This window comes from Sus scrofa, chromosome 15, assembly GCF_054392235.1.
Source record: "Sus scrofa isolate SSC_HxYL_T2T_F1_AM1 chromosome 15, Sscrofa_HxYL_maternal_Yorkshire_Landrace_v2.0, whole genome shotgun sequence".
NCBI classification, from domain to species: Eukaryota; Metazoa; Chordata; class Mammalia; order Artiodactyla; family Suidae; genus Sus; species Sus scrofa.
The window spans coordinates 36,006,159-36,029,223 of record NC_139397.1 but is presented as its reverse complement, the minus strand read 5'-3'; the positions used below and the strand labels follow the sequence as shown (position 1 = coordinate 36,029,223).

At 33.9% G+C, this 23,065-nt stretch overlaps 1 protein-coding gene across 13 annotated transcripts in view; it reads right to left on the bottom strand.

Moving 5' to 3' along the window:
• Positions 1–23,065, bottom strand: part of DPP10 (dipeptidyl peptidase like 10) — a 1,405,335-nt gene that overhangs the window by 15,385 nt on the left and 1,366,885 nt on the right. For all 13 annotated transcript variants that reach the window (XM_085001430.1, XM_085001433.1, XM_085001436.1 and 10 more), the window contains 2 exons: positions 8,323–8,517; positions 7,565–7,619 (listed from right to left, as the gene is read on the bottom strand). In XM_085001430.1, the coding sequence (XP_084857556.1) occupies positions 7,565–7,619; positions 8,323–8,517 (250 nt within the window). The remainder of the gene's footprint in view (positions 1–7,564; positions 7,620–8,322; positions 8,518–23,065) is intronic.

Here is a 23,065-nt window from a genome sequence, read left to right as displayed (position 1 = left end):
TATGTCAGAAAAATACTTTCAGGAGTTTTCATACTTGGTACAATAAACAATAACATTGTTAAATATTATATGAAATTAGATTAGGTTCTAAAGGTAATTATTCAAACTAAAATGGATCAGTCTTTAATCAAGTCATATGAATAATTATTGAGTAACAGATGGCCAGTTAATAGCTAAATATGCTAATAGTATAAGATTTCCATTAATCCAGCAAACAAGTTATAAAAAAACACTGATAAACACATGCTATTCACAATAGAAATTAAATTATACAATAACATATAATACCTAATAATAAATATAACAGAGAATATATCTGAAATATATAAAGAATATTATAAAATTCTACTGAGAAATATTAAGGAATTAAATAGATGTACTATGGGATGCACATCAAAGTTATATCTTTTGAAAATTTTAATTCTTCATAAATTAAAATAAGGATTTTTCATAAAATTTAACTAAAAATTACAGCTGAATATTTGGGAGAATTTGAAAAAGTGGAGAAAATAAGAGAGGTAAGCCAAGGATATTTTGAAAGAAAAGAGTGAGGAGTGGAAAATATTTTGATATTAAAATATATTACTATTAAACATAATATTATAACTAAAGAACTATAAGATCAGCATAAGAACAAATAGGCAGATTACACTAGAAATAAATAAAAGAACATCTGAACTTAATGTTTAGACAGCATCACAATCAAAGTTTAAGGATGATTTATTCAATCAATGGAGCTGGTGAAACTGACTAGCAATTTAAAGCTAAAGAAATAAATTCTCAGCATACAAGTATAATGTACTGCTTCTGCCCCACTCAAACAGATACACAAAAAGAAAACATAAAAATACTTATTTTGATAGGAATGAGATATCTAAAAAATAAGATCATTAAAAGAAATCACTTGAAAGCTTTTGCCAAAAAACAAGGCAAAATTTGGAACACTTCAGTTTTGTTAATGATCATAAATGACACTGTTTATGAATGATCATAAACAAACTCAAGGAGTATTTCAAACAGATGTGAACAGATTATAATCTTTAATGTATCAAAATCTCAAAACTGCATTAAGAAAATAAACGCATATTTTCAAATATACCCAAGACCAATATAAAATAAGAATATATACATATATAAATTGACAATTCAAAAAGAACATTATAAAATGATTAGTAAACATAAAAAATTACTTTTACGTAGGAATTTTTAAATCTATCATGATGGAATAAAAGAAATGAGATTTATCCTTCTGTATGAAACAACTAAAAGTATGGGCAAAATACGTGAAATAGAAGTTTTGATTCTACATATAAACTTTAAATTTTGATAGGAGACAGCAAAAGACAAATTCAGAGAACCTATCAAAACCCAAAAATGGTTACTAAAAATATATTCATAATGTATACATATTGGAGAAACTATAAAGCACCAAAGAAATATTCTTAAAAAATATGAGTCAACATTGATTCTAAACTTTATAAATAAAAAAACTAGATGAGATTTAAAAGAAAAAATTTGAAAAAGAACAAGATGGAAGAACTTCTACTATATCATTTTTAGATACAGTATTATTACACAATAGTGATTTTGGTATGTCAATTATATCTCAATTTAAAAAATGAAAAAAGGGAAAAATAGGTTTGTGATTATAGTATGCTTCCTATAATTTAGAAAGCCTTAACACAAAAGTGTCTGTTGCACAACATAAATAGTCCATAGATCAGTTGTGTTAATATATACATATATATGTATATATGACAATAAAGACAGGGGAAACATGCTCAATATTATTAATCATCAGAGAGCTGAAAATGAAAATTAATACCTCCATTCATTCATTAGAATGGTTTAAATGAAAAAGACTGATGATATTAAGATTTAGTGAGTAGGTAGGGCACCTGGGACTCTCATATACTGCCATTGGTAAAATAAAATGATACAACTACTTTGAAAAAAGTTTGGCAATACCTTATAAAAGCAAAGAAGAAAACAACAAAAAAATAAAATAGAGAAAGGAAAAAAGAGAAAAAAAACAGCTTAAGATAAATGGAGGGAGAAAAAAATAAGATACTAGGGACAAATAATAAAAATTATAAAATGTAAATATATCAGTAATAACAATTTATATAAATAAATCTTCATAAATTGACAGATAAAAAGTGTATTTTTTTCTTTTTTTTAAAGGAGCATACCTAAATCATAGGACGAGGTTTGAAAATAATAAGATAGAAATGCAAAAACAATGTGTACTAATCTAAAGAATGCTGGTGTTATAATTTTTATATTTCAAAAATCACTTATAATGTAAAAAATCAATAAACTGGGTCAGTGCAAAATAATAACAGATTAAGTTTACTCAGAAGATGTAATAATTTTGAACTTGGAGAGAATGAATAAAAATAGTCATCAAATATACAAAGCATAAATTAACATCATAAGGTGAAATCAAATAATTTACCATTATTATGGCATACTTTAATACAGCTTTCTTGGAAATTAGAGAGATAATATATCATTAAGTAAGTTTATGATTTCAACATCATGATGGACAAGTTGATCAAATGGGCTTATATGTAACACTAAATCTTTTAAGCAGAGGTGAAGATTTTATAAATCATTCCTAAGTCATAAATCAACTGAGGTTTCAAAGGATTTCTGTTTTTCTAGTCAATTCTATGAGTACAATTCAATTATAATCAAAGTCAATTACAGAAAAGTACCAAAACTCCTATAGTGGAAAAAAATAAGAAAAACAATTCAGAGGGTATACTTACCCTGGAAATCAAGAAATACTCATATTAAATTTTAAAAAGTACTACATATTAGTACCAGTGGGGAATGCCCAAGGAAGTATTATAAAGGGATTTCTTCATTTAAATGCTTATATTTGAAAGGAAGAATGCTAGAAATTAATATGCCCAACATTCAACATGGTAAGTAAAAAAACAATGGATTTAAAAAGTAGAAAAAAATAATAACAGGAAGAGTAGAAATTAGTGAAAAAGAAAAAGAGAAGAAAAAATTAAGCTAAAAATATGTTCATGAAAAATAGGGAAAGATGAGAAGGAGATGAGGAAGAGAACAAGAACAAGCAAGAGAGTGAGTATAGCAACAGAGAGCCAACCAAGAGGAGAGGTGCTCCAGCGATGGCAGAGGACACTAATAAGCCAAGCTGAGGGCAAAATGGGACATTGCCATCACTAGTGAAATGATGAGACATGCGATAAGAGGATAGATATTACAGTTTGAAAATATTCTTGAACAACATATGAAATGGAAACAACCCTTTTAAAACTGCTAAAGACAGAAGTTCCCATTGTGGCTCAGGGGTCACAGAACTTGACATAGTGTCTGTCGATGAGGATGTAGGTTTGATCCCTGGCCTTACACTGTGGGTTAAGGATCTGGCATTGCTGTGGCTGTGGCATAGGCCTGCAGTTGTGGCACCAATTCAACCTCTAGGTTCGGGAACTTCCATGTGCTGCAGGTACGGCTGGGGAAAAAAGTGCTAAAGACAAATTTTGCCACTGGAGGTGCAAGGTACAAACCTCCAGCGGAAAAACAAATGAGTCATGGGTATAAAGTGTAGAGGGTGGGGAATATAGTCAATAAATATGCAATATCTTTGGTGACATATGGTAACTAGACTTTGTGTGGTGGTCATTTTGAAATGTATAGGAATATCAAAGCACTCTACAGTGTGCCAGGAACTAACATAGTGTTATAGGGATGGGGAGTGGGGGAATTGGATGAGGTCATTCCAAAGGTACCAACTTCTAGTTATAGGATAAATAAGTACTAGGAATGTAATGTACCACATGATAAATATAGTTATTCCTGCTGTATGTTAAAAATGAAAGTTGTTAAAAGAGTAAATCATAAGAGTCCCCTACACAGGGAAAAATATTATTTTCTATTTATTTAATTTTGTGTCTATGTGAGATGATAGATGTTCACTTAACTTACTATGATAATTATTTCATGATATATATATATCAAATCATTATGTTTTACACCTTTAAACTTATATAGTGCTGTATGTCAGTTATATCTCAATAAAACTGGAAAAAAACCAAAAAGTACTGACTCCAGAAGAAATGAAAAAATCTTAATAGTCTTATACTGATTATATAACTTTTTTTATTTTTTTTTTGTCTTTTTGCCTTTTCTAGGGCTGCTTCTGCGGCATATGGAGGTTTCCAAGCTAGGGGTCTAATCGGATCTGTAGCTGCCGGCCTACACCACAGCCACAGCAACGCCAGAGACGAGCTGTATCTGTGACCTACACCATAGCTCACGGCAACGTCAGATCCTTAACCCACTGACCAAGGCCAGGGATCGAACCTACAACCTCATGGTTCCTAGTCAGATTCATTAACCACTGTGCCACAACAGGAACTCCCTGATTATATAAATTAATTTTTTTTTGTCTTTTCTGTCTTTCTAGGGCTGCACCTGTGGCATATGGAGGTTCCCAGGCTAGGGGTCTAATTGGAGCTGTTGCCGCCAGCCTAGGCCACAGCCACAGCAACACCAGATCTGAGCATGTCTGTGACCTACACCACAGCAATGCCAGATCCTTAACCCACTGAGCGAGGCCAGGGATCAAACCTGCAACCTCACAATGCCAGATCCTTAACCCACTGAGCGAGGGTTAAGGACAGCAATGCCAGATCCTTAACCCACTGAGCGAGGCCAGGGATCAAACCTGCAACCTCATGGTTCCTAGTTGGATTCGTTTCCGCTGCGCCTTGACAGCAACTCCTAAATTTAAATATTAATTAAAATTGTTCCAAGAAAGAATGCCATAGCCCCAGATACCTTTACAATCTAATTCTGATTCCAAGCACATTTTCTAGACAATAGAAAAAGGAAGAACATAATTCCTCAGCCAGTTTTATGAGTTTAGCATAACATAATTGATACTGAAATGAAACAAGTGTATTCCAAAACAAAAAAATCACAAGACCTAAGTCTTAAAGCTACAACATTCCCTTATATAATAAGAAAGCCACCTTCTAAGTTATAATTCAGTCTCAGATATGTATATTTGTTTAACAGAAATGGAATATTTTCTTCTACTTGAAATAAATATAATTGTGTTTTCATTTGTTTATATCCTATGTTAGTCTAGCCTACATTTATATTGCCAAGGTAAATTGCCCTGAGACTCATTCATCCCCTAATACAGTTAGAAACATGAGATTTTTGTACTCCTAAATCTAAGCCTGCATGTTTCTAGACTGACACCTAAATTTCCTGGTTAATATGGAGAACTCTCTAAGGTTTGTGACCAGTCATCCTCCCAGTGTTGTTACCTGTCACATCCTTATGTGAACCATAGTTTTAGTCAATTACTTTATTTTGTGTTCTCCAAACATGCTCTCCTTACCAACATGATGCATTTGCATGAAACTCTTCTTGCCCTCTACTTGCTGAATGATTTTCTATATCCAGTTCATGTTCTACTTTCTTCCTGAAGCATTTTGTGACTTTCTGAGTCTTCTCTAAATCTCCATTTTAAAGAATGTTTGCAGAATGTTTGGTCTCTTATACTTATTTATGTGTATATAAATAAAGTCCTGAAATAATAAGCCCTAAGTCCTCTGTAAACTATTATATATATTAGGACCATTAAGGAGTAAAATATTATCTACTATATGTACTTTTGCTGTGGTAAGAAACACACAAAAATTTACCATCTTAGAACATTTTTAAGTGCAGCGTTCAGTTGGGTCAAGTGTATTCACTTTACTCTGAAATTCTATGCCCATTAGAAAACAGCTATATTTTTACCTCTCCCCTAGCCTTGGCAAGCTCTACTCTGCTCTCCATCTTTATGAATTTGATGGCTTTAGATATTTTATATAAGTTGAATAAAACAGTATTGCCCCTCTCTGACTGGCTCACATGCCTGAACACAATGTCCTCAAGGTTCATCCATGCTCAGGATGTTATATTATTTTATGCACTTGTTAATGTGTCTACAGTGTTTTCACTTCTCTGGAATGATCACTTTCTTAGACATTTTCATTTCTTCACTAATATCTTTACTGCTAGTTATGGGCTTTCATTTATCTAGTTGTTTGCACTTATGTGGGAGGTGCATTGTTCACAGAATATTTTTATTGATCCCTTGAGTATTACTGAAACCAAAAATTAAATACAGCAAAGGCATGGTGCACTGCAAATATCTGAGGTGGGGGCAGAATGGTAGTGATTTGTGTTGTTTTATATTTTATTCATGTGTTAAGCAGTTATCAGGAATCCAATTGTCTGTGTGTACCGCTAAAGTTTATGCCCAAGTAAAATTATCAGCTACGTACTGTCATGAATTCCTGGGTTCAGTTATAAATAGTAGAAACTATATTGTTTAAATCCATGAACCCCAAGAGTTTGCTTTGTTTATAAACTAAAATAGTACAAGATCTCTTTTTCTTCCTTTTATTAAAATTTTTAGTGGCCACACCCACAGCATATGGAAGATCCCAGGACAGGAACTGAATATAAGCAGCAGTGGCAACCTCTGCCACAGCTGCAGCAACACCAGATCCTTTAACTCACTGCACCAGGCTGGGGATTGAACCCACACCCTCACAGGAACCCAGGCCACTGTAGTCAGATTCTAACCTACAGCACCACAGCAGGAACTCTCACAAGATCTTTCTTTTCCTCTTAGTATCTTTACTAGCCCAGTGATATGTATACATTAGGTGCTCAATAAATATCTATATAGTGTCTATTTTCCTACTGTGAAAATGATGTTGACCTAGAGATAAACGTTATTGCTATAAGAAATAAATATCCTCAGGGAATTATATTCAATGTCTTAAAATAAACCATAGTGGAAAATAATATAAAAAGAATATATATATATACACATATATATATATATATATATATATGTATAACTGAATCACTTTGCTGTACACCAGAAACTAACACAACATTGTAAATCAACTATACTTCAATTAAAAACATTTCTTTTAAAAGAGGAAAGTATCACACAGAAAGCACAGAGGACATAGTTATCCATACTGGTCATTTTTCAGTTCCTAAACCATGCAGTCTTCCCCAAGGCTCTGTGCTTGTTCCTTCTGTGGAGAACTCTCTCCCTCAGTAGATTTGTATAACTGCCTTCCTCTTATTATTTAGGTATCAGCCTAAATAGCACCTAAATCAGAGGTGCCTTGCTGGACTACTCAATCTAATAACATTGGCCCTTTCTGGACTTAACTTTATCCATCCATTTTTCTTGCTTAGTCTTATAAGACTTACTACCATACGAAACTGTTTTTCATTTATGTGTTTACTTTCTATGGTTCCTCTCTAGAGGAGAATCTTCATGAAAATAGATTCTTTTTTCTGTTGTTGCTCTAACACCAAGCACCAATTAGAGATCCTCAATAAATAGTTGTTGAATTAATAAAAAACTTAATGTATATAACATGAATTATAATATACTTCAAAGGATAACAGAGAAGTTATGGTAAAATGAGGAAAGTAATTATATAAGTACACATATGAATACATCATGTAAACACATATATATTTCTATATTTACCTTTCCAAAAATGCTTAGTCTTTTGGAGTCAATGTATGGCTGTTTCAGTAAAAATCTGAAATAAAAAAGATGAAAATTATGGTTATAGCTTCTTGAGTTAAATGAAACATGGAAATTCATTCTTAGCAACAAGAAACAAAACAAAAACAAAATAAAACAGGACAAAAAAGAGGTCAAACTTGAACTGCTTTAGTAGTTGCAGGTTCATACATGTAGAAGAGTCCCATATAGCAAAATCTTGCACTGAATGTAGTGGTGCAGTTGTTCTGATATTGCACTTGTTAACTTGTTACAAATGCAGAATCTTGGGCCCATTACAGGCCTCCTGAATCAACACCTACCTCTTGACAATATCCTAGCAAATGTCTGTATACTGTTTTAAAGAACCTACCAGCTTTCTCTGGTCATTTTTTCATGCCAGTGATGAAAAGTTATCTGTAAAATCTCAAGGACTGTAATTAAGTGGGAAAATAATAGACATTGTAGATTATTGTAAATACACAATGTAGTAGTTTAACGTTTCTCCCCTTTACATAAATCCAAAGCGAATTCTCATTCCAGAAGGGGAAGTATGATCATTCTTTTATTATGTCACTGAGAATGATAGGTACTCGAAAAGATACAATAATCTACATGATCAACCAAGAAAACCGTCTGATTACTAAAAGAAAAATCTCTGAGTCAGCATTAGAATTCTATACCACATAACCTAGCTTTTCATTGTAGGAAAAGTAATAAGAAAATGCACATCCACTTACTTCACAGCTGCTATTTGGTCCTTTACGTCCACGGAGCCTAACCTTCGATGAATCTCCTGCAAAATTTTTAAGCCCTGGAATCCACTTCCTCTACCATCAAACCGTGCTATGATGACATTATCTGTGTCGACAAGGACTGAATCCCAGTCAACATGGAACTTATCTGTAACCAGCTGGCCTCCTGGTTCTTCATCCCTGCAAATACCAACACATTGGACCAAAATAAGAGCAACTGATAATGTGGTCGAAGTTTAGCTTCCCACTTATCACTTAAAAATTATAGAAATGACTTATGTTGGCTATTAAATTTTCTATTGGTTCTTGATAGCTAACCTAAAAGTATAAATGACAATTTCCTTTGTAAATTTAAATGAAAATCTTTTTGAATGAAATAAAAATACAAAATAAAGTTTAAGACTGTTCATGAGAAATCATTTTAACTCATTTTAAAGAGAGGAAAATAAAGTAAAATGTACACACATTCCATACCATTTCTAAAGAATGACTGTCAAGGTGCCATACAGGCCTGATGTTCCTGGATTGCTTACAGAAACTGTGTTTTAGAAATGTCTTGCAGATGGAATATAAGGGCTAAAGGGTATGACAGAGAGCAAATCAATTATGGAGGTTTAATAATAATTTAATAAGAAATGTACAATCCTAAATCACATCAGACACAAAAAGAAATATTGCATTATTTCCTGAATTTGTGTGTGTGTATGTGTGTGTGTGTGTGTGTGTGAGAGAAAGAGAGATATGCAATTCTCACTGAGAAGAACTTAAGCAAACAGTGAGGAAAAATTATTTTTCATCACTAAAGCTGACAGCAGGAAAAGGAAGCAGACACACATTTGTTTGAAAATTTGAAAGCTAGAAGTAAAGAAGGACACACAAATGATAAAGCATGAACAATCCCTCCGAGACTGGCCATACAACCCTGAACGCACCTGATCTCGTCTGAACAATCCCTCAGAGGGAAAAGGTGATAAAATTTTAAAATGTCACATTACAATGGTATTTATAATTTATTTTCCAGAATACAGGAAAGGCAAAAAACAGACTCTCATAAAATCACACAGATTTTCTAGGTCCAAACCTAGGTAAAATTCAAACACACAGTTGTCCATGTGATCTAGATTTAAAGAGCATCAAAACATTTCTCTGAAAAGATCTCCATTTTTAGTTAGGCTGCATACTAGAAATCCTCACCCTCCTCACTCTCCTATAAAGACACCAAATTTGCTTTCAAGTTTAAGATGTGTTGCTCAGAAGCACCAAAATATACTGATGCACACACTAATCCCAATTAACAAGCTTTTAGGGTAGCAGATTAGCTAAAGAAAATAACTTCTGGGCAGAAAATAGAGCAGATACAGAGGTTGTGTGGGACCAATGAGTTAGGTAAAGGAGGGAGTAGGGAAATAGGCATCATGGCCTATCCCAAGACATTGGATATATAATTCCCTGTGCTGCAGTGGGACCTCACTGCTCATCCATTCTAAATGGATTTGCATTTACTAACCCCCAAATCCCAGTCCATCCCACTCCCTGATACCTGGTCTGCGGTATTTTTTTATGCTAGGCAAAGTAAACTAATAAAAATGCTTCTGTGACCTATGCCCTTAAGATCAGTTATCGTATTTACTGTATACTACCAACATTTGTTTCACTTTTAGGGGGAAGAAGTTGTCTGTTGCATGCCTTATTGCATATATTATTATTATTGTTACACTGTAAATATGACAATTTGTGCCATGGAAGGGTTTTGATTATGACCCACTCCATTCTTTCATAAATCATTCATTTGACAGTAATCCTGTCATTCAAATCTAGATTTTCTTTGTTCCTCCACAGTGTTTGCAATTTTTCTCCTTTTTTTTTTTTTTTTTTTCTTTTTTAGGACCATACCTGCAGCATATGGAAGTTTCCAGAATAGGGGTTGAATCAGCCCTGCAGCTGCCAGCCTACACCACAGCCACAGCAACACCAGATTCAAGCCACATCTGTGACCTACACCACAGCTCATAGCAATGCTGGATCCTTGACCCACTGAGATAGTCCAGGGATCGAACCCACATCCTCATGGATACTAGTTGGGTTCTTAATTGGCAGAGCCACAGTGGGAACTCCATCTTTCTCTTTTTTAATTTAATTTTTAATTTATTTTAGTTTTTGCAAATTTAGCTCTTGATCAGATTATTGGGAATTGTTACTACACATATCCATATGCTTTTGCCTAGTTCAGAATGGAGTCTGAAATTGCTATTTTTCCCCAGGTTCTCAGCTGATATTGATATAACTTGGCTACTATTTGAGAAATAGCATGAATCATCATCACAGCACAGTTTCTAGTGCATAGAGAACATAGAAAAGGCTTGCTAAACCTTTTCTGTCCAAGAAAGTAGATTCAGGTGAAGTTTAAAATTGCCTAAGCAATCCTACATTTTGAAACTTGGAATTGAATGTAAATATTAGAAATCAAACCAGGATCCACAGAGGACAAGATACAAGGATTAACTTCAACATTTAAGCTGAGTAAAAATATGACAATTTGAATTCCAACTTCACTCTGAGCACAGACTGGGGCAATATTAAAGCACTAAGATTCAGTTTCCTTATCTTTAATAATGGTAAAATACTGTCTCATTTTCCTCAAAGAGTTTCGTAAGCATTAAATAACATCACATATTTGAAAACACTTTATGAAATATAGTAAGCAGTATAAAATGATTATTAGAGGTATCAAATAATAGAAACTGTTATTATTACTCTTTTGTTTTTGAAGTCACTTTTCCTTAGTTTAGTATATTTCCTTGGAGTTTAAAAAGGAAGCCTATGTAAAGAATTTTGGGCCATTGTGCAGAAATTAAATTGAGCAATGTCTATGGATAAAGATATGCTGTGCAGTAGGAGCTGTTATGTCGAAGGGATTTCCATGTTCTAGGTAAACAAAGATACCTAAAGACTTACAAGAAAATTGAAAAATGCAATCAACTGATTCTTTGGAGTGATTAGCAGAGTGCTTTTAGTTATTAAGGCGAAAGAGATCAGAAATAAACCCCCGTATTTAGGCCAATTAATATTCAACGAACTATGCAAGAATATACAATTGAGAAAAGACAGTCTCTTCAACAAGTAGTGTTGGGCAAGGTTTACAGCTACATGTAAAACAATGAAATCAGAATATTCTTTCACACCATATATAAAAATAAACCTGAAATTGCTTAAAGATCTAAATATAAAACATGACACTATAAAACTTATAGAAGAGAACATAAGCAGAACATTACTGACATAAATCATAGCAATATTTTCTTAGGTTATTCTCCTAAGGCAAAAGAAATAAAAGCAAAAATAAACAAATGGGACCTAATCAAACTTAAAAGCTTTTGCAAAGAAAACCTTTAACAAAATGAAAAGACAACCTACTGAATGGGAGAAAATATTTGCAAACAATGCACCTGACAAGAGGTTAAATAAAAAAACAGGACATACAATTCAATATAAAAAAAAATTAAAAAACCAAACGACCTAATCAGAAATACGGGTAGAAGACCTAACTAGACATTTTTCCAAGAAAGACATACAGCTGGCTAACAGGCCACATGAAAAGATGCTCAACATCACTAATAGAGAAACACAAATCAAAACCATAATGAGGTATCACCTCACATCAGTCAGAATGTCTATCATTAAAAACTTAAAAAATAATAAATTCTGGAGAGAGGGTAGAAAAAAGGGAACCCTCCTATACTGTTGGTGGGAATATAAACTGGTGCAACCATTATGGAAAACAGTATGGACGTTCTTTAAAAAACTAAAAATTGAACTACCATATGATTCAGCAATTCCACTCCTGGGCATATATCTGGAAAATTCAAAACCTCTATTCAAAAGGATATATGCACCCCAATTTTCATTGCAGCCCTATTTACGATAACCAAGACATGGACGCAGCCCAAATGTCCATCAATGGTCAATTGGCTTATGGTGTGGCATGTATGTACAATGTAATACATACATGCCACATAGAATGACATATTTCTATTTGCAGCAATATAGATGGACCTAGAAAGTATTATGCTTAGAGAAATGTCAGATAGAGACAATATTACATACGATATCACTTAGTATTTGGGATCTAAAAAATAATACAAATAAATCTATATACAAAACAGAAACAGACTCAGAGAAATAGAAGGCAAACTTAAAATTACCAGAGGAGGGGGAGGCAGAGGAGGACAAATTAAAAGTATGGGATTAATACACACAAACTACTATGTATAAAAATACAAGCAACAAGGATTAACTCTATAGCACAGAGAATTATACCCAATATCTCATAATAACTTACAATGATAATCTTCAAAAAACTCAAATCACTATGCTGTGCACCTGACACTAATGCAATATTTTAAATCTTTTATAGTTCAATAAAAAGAAGAAAGAAAATATAGTATAAACTAAGGCACTTTTCAAACATATGATTAATAAATGACTGCAAATTTTCAAAGCAATCAGTTCCTTATTCGTGCTTGCAATACCCAGGAAAAACTACAATTTCAGTCCTTAGCTCTGTTTCCTAAATTGCTATTTTTAATTTCAACTTGCTTTATCTGTTTTAAATGTTAGAACACAAAATGTTATCAATCCATTATAAGCCAATAATTTTAACCCATATCTCTGTCTAGTTGGGTGTGTTCTTTCTTTTTTTAGAGCATAATATAGGCATACCCATTTCAAAATGATTCATAAAAGAACATAGATTATGATGCTAAGCATTGCCAGTATAAGGAACAAGCCAGATAACTGCAGGAGCAAGGGGTGATTTTGCATAATGTTGATTAGAAAATACTGGATTTTTTTTTACAAATAAAAGTAAGAAAATATTATTTATTTGTTGAAGTAGGAATAGCAAGCTATGTGGCAGTAGTGATGACTATAAGGAATGTACTATAGGCCAAATCACCTGCTATATAAATGGGTACTGCAATGTGTATGTATATTGGCTGTGCAGAATTAATGAGCTCCAATTCACTTGGTTCCTGTTTTTTTCTCTGAGTATCTGCCTTTTTTTTTTTTTTTTTTCCCTACACTGTTTTTGCTCTGCTCTCTGTCTCAGAAATCTCTAGGGACTCATAAAGAACAGTGTTTCAAGGTTGAGAATAGGGATATATAATTTTGCTGAAAGTTGTATGAAAAGAACAAATCCATGTGTTTTAAGCAGTGAAAAGGTCACAGCAATATGAAAAGTATCCATTTCCTAACACAGGCAGCAAAATCAAATTCAGACTAAACTTTTCTTAGACGTTAAAGGTCTTCGAGGGCAGAGTTCCCATCTGTGGGTGAAGAGTACAAGATATGAGCAAATAATAAAAAAGAAAAAAAGCTGAGCAAAACACAGAGTATTCAATAGATCTTTAAAATAACAAAACAAGCCACTTCATGACATAACCAAACATCATCTATATCTAAAACTGAACTCAAGTGATGAGATTTGTTTATATTACATGTTTGGTCAACTTCTTAAATTCCTGAAAAGAGGGCTGATTTTATGTTCAGAAAACATAGGTTTTGGTCCTGACTTTGTTACTAATATGCTGAGTTACCCTTGGCAATTTTTATCTTCATTATTTTCATTATAGAATACTGTGTTGTAAATATTTAAGATTATGGAGTTTATTTTTAAAAGTATTTTCCTTACCACGACAATTTTGGCTAGAATATATGGAAGGAAAATATTTACCAGTAAAAGCACTTGCCATGAGTGATCTACTGAATGGCAGAATTTTTTTTTCCCCTACAAGGCAGAACTTCAAAGATGCTATACTGACAGCTGTGTATCTGTCTCAATTGGGTTTTGAAAGGAGGGGACAGAGAAAATTGCTAGGAGTCACCATGGGTCTTTGCTTTTTCTAGGCCTAGAATAGATCAACTTCAGCTGCATTAAGTGCTAGATAAGAGCTGGAATTGTTGAGAGCTGCGCTGCAATTTTATTTTAGATCTATTAAACCAAAAGACCGTGAAAAGAAGGATGAAGAACAGAGTGTAAAGCAAGATAAGGGAAAGGAAACTAATCCTGCAGAGAGCCACAACACAGTAAATTCTCAAAGAAAATGAATTGTCAATGCTTTTGATTTTATTCTTTAGAACTCATTTCGCAATAGAACATGAGTTTGACAGAAGAGTAGAGTTAAATAGTATTTGTCTTGTCTTAATATGAAATATAAATAATGATGATTTAATTGCAACATAAGTACATCTAAAAGCTAATGAAGTCTGTCCTGTTTCAGCAATTATACATACATATCCAGATACATACATTGGCTAAGGGGTTCTAGGCCAATTTCTTCTATTTCTCCTTTTATTTCCCATAGATTTCCTCTCATAGGATTGTCCTACATACAGATTGGTGTAATGAGTTCTCTCATATATCCTATGAGAAATATGTTATTTTTTTTTCCTGTCAGATAACCGTTCCTTATCCACATCCTCATCCTCTTTACTATCTCTGTATGTGTAAGTTTCTTCTTCCACTTCCACAGGTAATATATTTCCTCAGGTACCACTAAAACAGAGAATGCTATCCTGATATACTGATTATAGAATTTGTGACATAAACATTAGGTCTTTTTCAGTTTTGAGGCATTATTTTTTCAATGTTTTCTTTATATTCAAGAAACTACTCAGAAAATGAATTTACTTTTTTTTCTTGATCAGAATTTGGATGTCCTAATTTGGGAGGACATTTTGCATTAATAGAACTGCATATTTTTTCATCCCTACCCCACTTGTCTTTTCATTTCTCTTTCTATTTTTAATGGAATGTCTTCCCTACAACCCAAATGTCCCTCGACAGATGATTGGATTAGGAAGATGTGGTCTATATACACAATGGAATACTATTCAGCCATAAAAAAGAATAAAATAATGCCATTTGCAGCAACATAGATGGAACCAGGGACTCTCATACTAAGTGAAGTAAGACAGGAAGAGAAAGACAAATATCATATGATATCACTTATATCTGGAATCTAATATACAGCACAAAGGAACCTTTCCACAGAAAAGAAAATCATGGACTTGGAGAACAGACTTGTGGTTGCCAGGGGGGATGGGGAGGGAGTGGGATGGACTGGGAGTCTGGGGTTAATAGATGCAGATTGTTGCTTTAGAATGGATGGGCAATGAGATCCTTCTGTATAGCTCTGGGAACTATGTCTAATCCCTTCTGATGAATCTATACATGTATGTATAACCAGGTCAACATGCTGTACAGTAGAAAATTGACAGAAAAATAAAAAGAATGTCCTTCCTTATATCAGGATAAATTTCTGTCTGCTAAAGGCATCCTTCCTTGTCTGGAAAGAAAATCAATCGTATTCTGCTCTTTGATTTCTCTTAAATAGAAGCTAGAGTTTATCTCCTTAGCATGATAGGAAAACTTCATAACAGCTATCACCAGAACAATGAAAAAAACAAAGGCCGAATTCAGTTTTTAAATGAAGTTATTTATATTGGTATAGGAAGCTAAAGAATGAGGAGCTTATCAGAATACAGGTTGAAATGCTGGACAGCATGGATATTAATGAGCCAACTCTAAAACCCCCAAATGGACTATTACTATTATCCATACAAAATCAGCCTCGGGATAAATATCTAGACAATACACAAAAATATCAGAAGAGAACCAATAGAAAAGGGCCTCAGGGATGCCTTGCAGACAGAATTGTACAATAAAATGGGCAGAAGTTCCAATCTCCTAACAGTCTCTACCATAGAAGTCTTACTACATTAATTCTTATTCGTTGGCCAATTTCCATTTGGGATAACTTCTAACAGAGGGATTGTGGAGGTTGAAAGAGAAAGGGGCTTGGTGATCTTTATTTTCAGCCACTCGAAATGGCTATATCACCACTGAGCCAGAAAGCATTTCATCCACTCCCTTGCCTTTTGAGAGAGAGGGTCACACCTAAATCACTCACCATCAAAAGAAAGGTGAGTACCTTGTATAAACAGATCAAGAACAAGAAACTCTACCTCATTCTTTACGTGTGCAAATGTCATGTATATCTCTTATACCAAAGGACTGCTTGGAGTTCCCCTCGTGTCTCAGTTGTTAATGAATCCGAATAGGAACCATGGGGTTGCAGGTTCTATCCCTGGCCTTGCTCAGTGGGTTAAGGATCTGGCATTGCCATGAGCTGTAGTGTAGGTTGCAGATGTGGCTGGGATCCCACGTTGCTGTGGCTCTGGTGTAGGCCGGCAGCAACAGCTCTGATTGGACCCCTAGCCTGGGAACCTCCATGTGCCCTGGGTGCAGCCTGAAAAAGACAGAAAGACAAAAAAAAAAAAGAAGGACTGCTTTAAGGGAAAATGTTCTATACACTGGTTAAGGTACATGGGCATATATTCTAAAAGAAAACAGAACCAAGTATGTGAACCTTAAAAAAAGAAGCATGTGGAGTTCCTGTCGTGGCTCAGTTGCAGAGGTGGCCAGGATCTGGAGTTGCTGTGTTTCTGGCAGTAGGCTGGCAACTACAGCTCCGTTTCTACCCCTAGCTTGGGAACTTCTGTATGCAATGAGTGCGGCCCTAAAAAGATAAAAAAAAAAAAAAAAAAAAAAAAAAAAAAAGCTTGTGAGGATCTTCACAATAATCTCACTTTTTTTTTTCATTTTCTAAAGCAGCATACAATTCAGAAGCAGAATGTCGTGAGTAACTCTGAGGCATGCCATACACAGGATATATATTAGGGATTAAAACAGATTTAGAATACAGAGACAGATGCTAATTCTATACAAACGTCGAACCTGAAGCATTTTATCCTGAACACGGCATCATTTATCTTCAATAGTACACGGCGGCTGTATAATCAATGTTTTTTTTTTTTCCTAACTAGAATCCTTTAGGTCGATTCTAGAAGTCCATTTATCAACTGAAAAATGTGGCTCTATAAACACAGGTAATTTTAATTTTTGCTTAATTGTTGTGTCAGTTAAATAGAAATAATAATAATTGTAGTGCTAACTATGGATAAGTATTATTAGCAGAACTACTTTACAGTTTAGTAAACTGAGACACAGAGAGGAAAACAACTGTACACCATAGAGGGATACATAACTCAGCTCCTTGAGAGAACACAATTATAAGAGTTGATCTCAGCAAAACAGTTGTTTAATAGCTTTAAGATAAGAAATTACTTTCTCAAGAAATGGAAAGATAGTCCATACTCCTGGGTTGGAAAAATTAATATTGTAAAAATGGTTATACTACTCAAAGCTATCTACAGATTCAATGAAATCCCTATCAAATTACCCACGACATTTTTCACAGAACTAGAACAAACAATCCAATAATTTATGTGGAAGCACAAAACACCCAGAATTGCCAAAGCAATTCTGAGAAATAAAAACCAAGCAGGAGGCATAACTCTCCCAGACTTCAGGCAATATGACAAAGCCACAGTCATCAAGACAGTGTGGTACTGGTACCAAAACAGACAGACAGACCAATGGAACAGAAGAGAGAACCCAGAAATAATCCCAGACACCTACAGTCAATTAATCTTTGACAAAGGAGGGAAGAACATAAAATGAGAAAAAGACAGTCTTTTCATCAAGTATTGCTGTGAAACCTGGACAGCTAGATGCAAATCAATGAAAGTAGAACATACCCCCACACCATGCATGAAAATAAACTTGAAGTGGCTTAAAGACTTAAATATAAGAAAAGACACCATCAAACTCCTGGAAGAGAACATAGGCAAAACATTCCCTGACATCAACCTTACACGTATTTTCTCAGGTCAGTCTCCCAAAGCAGCAGAAATAAAAGCAAAAATAAATCAATGGGCGTTCCCGTCATGGCACAGTGGTTAACGAATCTGACTAGGAACCATGAGGTTGTGGGTTCGATCCCTGGCCTTGCTCAGTGGGTTAAGATCCGGCGTTGCTGTGAGCTGTGGTGTAATTATCAGATGCGATTCAGATCCTGCATTGCTGTGGCTCTGGTGTAGTCTGGTGGCTATAGCTCTGATTAGACCCCTAGCCTGGGAACCTCCATATGCCGCAGGAAGTGGCCCTAGAAAAGGCAAAAAAGACAAAATAAATAAATAAACTAATGGGACCTAATCAAATTGACAAGCTTTTGCACAGCAAAGGAAATCATAAAAAAAAACCCAAAAAGACAAGAATTGGAGAAAATGGTTTCAAATGACGCAACTGACAAGGGCTTAATCTCTAGAATATAAAAACAACTTATACAATTTAACAGTAAAAAACTCAATAACCCAACTGAAAAATGGGCAAAAGACCTGAATAGGCATTTTTCTAAGGAAAGTGTACAGATGGCCAACAGGCACATGAAAAAATGCTCAACATCACTGATTATTAGAGAAATGCTAATCAGAAATACCATGAGATACCACCTCACTCCAGTCAGAATGGCCATCATTAATAAGTCCACAAATAACAAATGCTGGAGGGGTATGGAGAAAAGGGAACCCTCCGGCACTGTTGGTGGGAATGTGAGCTGGTACAACCACTATGGAGAACAGTATGGAGGTACCTTAGAAATCTATACATAGAACTACCATATGACCCAGCAATCCCACTCTTGGGCATATATCCAGACAAAACTTTCCTTAAAAAATGACACATGCACCTGTATGTTCATTGCAGCACTATCCACAATAGCCGAGACATGGAAACACTCAGATGTCCATCAACAGATGATTGGATTCGGAAGATGTGGTATATATACACAATGGTATACTACTCAGTCACAGAAAACAATGAAATGCCATTTGTAGCAACATGGATGGAACTGGAGACTCTCATCCTGAGTGAAGTAAGTCATAAAGAGAAAGACAAATACCATATGATATCACTTATATCTGAAATCTAATATACAGCATAAATGAACCTTTCCACAGAAAAGAAAATCATGGACTTGGAGAATAGAGTTGCAGTTGCTAAAGGGGGAAGGGGAGGCAGTGGGGTAGATGGGAAGCTTGGGGTCTATAGATGCAAACTATTGCCTGTGGAATGGTTAGCAGTGAGATCCTGCTGTGTAGCACTGGGAACCATGTCTAGTCACTTATGATGGAGCATGATAATGTGAGAAAATAGAATGTGTACATGTATGTGTAACTGGGTCACCACACTGTACAGCAGAAAAAAAATGTATTGGGGAAATAACAATTAAAAAAAAAAAGGAAAGAAAAAAAAGAAATTACTTCCTTGAAGAAAGAAAATTAGAATTTTTAGCCAGAAGAGCATTTAAGTTTTGAAAGTCTCTTTAATTTTTTTCACTAAGTTCTATCTCTGAGTCTTTTTCTGCTTTTTCTGAATTTATACCACCTCTTTAGAATGTCTTTATCCTTAGAAGTTTTTAAGGAAAAGTAATAAAAGCCTGAAAATGTATTTTTTTACAAAATTTTCACCTTTTAATAGATAAGGTCTTATACATTAGGAAATGTCCTAATATATACACACACACACACACACACACACACACATAATATACATTATATATACATATATAATGTATATTATACATATATACAATACAACTTTTTACACTTTGATTTTCAAGGATTCAGTGTGTTCTGTTCAACATGTGTTCATTTGATGTGATATAATTTGTAGGTGATAAATTAAGAGGGAACTGATATGTTACCAATGTCACTCTAGTTCCTGCAGTTTTCCCCAAGACATTAATACTTGTACTGTCAGGAACACACCTGCTCTCGATTGAAGAGAAAGTCTTTCAGACATAAGGCTTTGAAACTCAGCAGAAGGCATGTTATTAGGGCAAGTTGTGGCTGGTCTGATAGCTTTGGAATCAGGCTTTGGTGACAACTCAGAGTTCTGCTTGTAAAGGCTGCAAAGACCTGGATCAGAGTAAACAGTGAACTAATGATGAAGGCTATTCTCACATCAGGTTTGTAATTTTGATAAAAATGCTTTAATAAAAATGTTGTAGAAAGAATGCCCTCAAGAAGGAAGCACAAATGCCCATTTCAAGGCTGAAAGAACTGACTAGTACCAGATAAAAATGTTAAGACGTAAACTTGCTAGTACTTTAATAGGAATAGCATTGTTTAAATTGTGCTTTGGCTTAAAAAGTTTAATATTCTTGAGCTCCTTTCCTAGTCTCATTTCTTCTATATAACCTGTAATTTTTAGTGTGTGATTTTGCACCATACTTTTTTCCTCAGGAACACATGCATGATGTTATAAGAGAAATGCCTATACTTCTGGCATAGCTTCCTATTGTCTTTGATATCCCTTAATGTTTCTTTATTTTACCTATATGCTACATGGTCTTATATGATTCATTATATTTTAATATATAAGGCAAAAGAGAAAAAGAGGTAAGGAATCCTGGAATAGCATAAAGTCATCAATGAACTTGAGAACTATTCTCTTTTATCACAGACTTCAGAAAAAATCATTAAAATGGAAAAAAAGAATGATTTAAATATAGTTGTCCTCTTATATTTATGACTTAATATGCGACTATCCAAATATTAAAAAAACAGAGTAAATTAGGACATACTTCTCTTGAAAAGTATTCAGAAGCCTATTTTAAAATATAGAATATACTTGTATGTTTTAAATAGGTAATCAATTAATATCATTCATGTGACACCATACCATACCATTCATGTCATACCTATGAAGTCACTACTCTGAGACCTGTATTAAGAGAGGAAAAGACCATGATGGAAGATAATATGAGAAAAAGAAATGAATATATATGTATGTATATATGTATGACTGGGTCACTTTTCTGTACAGCAGAAATTGACACAACACTGTAAATCAACTATACTCTAATGATTTTTTTAAAAGAGGAATGAGCTAAAATAGTATATATAATATGTGCACACAAATACCGATTTTAAAAGAATAGTCAAAGAATATTACGCATTACATAAAAATTTATTATAAATGTAGGAAATTTTTTCCCTGTGACATTTTTCTCAATATATCAACTTTGGGTGCATACAGGTTTAAATAGTACTAAGAAGTTAATGCTTAGATTAAGATGCATTATCTACAGATTATGAGAGAACAAGGTCTAATCTGCTCAAGAATAATATAAAAAGCAATTATCAGCTCCCACCCCCCTTACATTACCAAGATTAAATGCCATTGTTTTTTCTATATTTTTCCTGTGTATTATAGAGTACATTTTCCATTCATGTAAATAGTGGAAATTCAGAAATTTAAACTTTAAGCCTTGACTCTCTTACATGGCCAAGCAATAATATTTACTCTTTGAGTGTCTTGTCCATATACATTTAGTAAATGTATTATTAGTTTTGGTTTGTTTGGCCACTCCCACTGAACATGGAAGTTCCTGGGCTAGGATGGAACCCACACCACAGTTGTGACCTGCACTACAGCTGCCACAATGCCAGATCCTTAACCCTCTACATCTCAAGGGAACTTTCAATAAATTTATTTCTATAAAAAACTGAGAGTGAAATGAGTATGTATTTGGCATAAACAAGTAGGTAATCAAATAATGTTATAGAAGCTTCAGAATATGTATGTCTTTACTCCTGGGAAACAAAACAAACTTACTCTTGACAATCTGACATGCTCAAAAGGCTATGAATCCACAGAATAAATGAGGAGTAAAGACTTCCTACAAAATGAACCCTTTGATTAGAATTTGGAACTTTATGAAATTATCTGGGCTGAGAATTTGATCTTTCATGTGGACTCCCTAGGAATTTACTCATGATTTTATAATCATTATTTTACATCAAAGCATTAACAAGGTGGAAAATATTACATTCTAGAGATTATCATGAACTGCTAAGTGGAAAGAACAAAAGGTCATATGAAATTAGCTTTAGAGAAGTCTACTGATTTTGGACAGAATTTTTGATAATTTTCTAATAAAAATGTCATGCAATGGACTATGTAAATAGAATATCGTGTAATAGAAAGAGCAGAGCTTTATAATCTGGAAAATAAATTTAAAAAAAACCTTGAGTTCAAACACTAATTCTGTTCTGCTCATGATCTTGGAGATAATATACATGCAATATTCATAGTTTCCTTGTGTTAAAACTTGTGTTAAAATGAGGACAATGATATTTATCTTGCTTGGTCTCTATAAAGATTAAAGACAGTATGTATACATCCTTAGCATGATGCTCCTATTCAATAAATGCTCAATAAATGGTAGCTATTATTAAGTTCTATTATTTTAGGAAGATAAGCTCAATGATCAAATGTAAAAGGAAAACAATAAAAAGAGCCTGAAAATCAATCAAATTTAGCTTTATCCAGAAAGATTGTAAGAGAAATGAGAAACTCACTTCATATTTTACTGAAAGGGAAACTAAACTGCTGCAAAATTAACTCAGTCAAAAGGCTAATTTTAACATGTTATGAACTCTCAGATCATTTATTTCTCTCTCTTTCTCTACTTTGACTTCATTTATTCCTAATGGCTAACTCAGTATTGATTGATTTCTTTATTCACTCATATATTAATTAATTCATCCATTCTATCAATATTTAATGAACACAAATAATGCTTCAGTCACTGCTTAGAGCCAAAAAGTACAAAAGGAGATGTTAACAACATTGAGTTTACAGTTTAATAGAAGAGGCAGCAAAGCAAATGTAATCTGCTGTGGTTACACGTTAAAACCTAAGTGTGCATCAAATTATGTAAAAATATATCTTGAAGTGTTATAACTTTTCGAGTTGGAA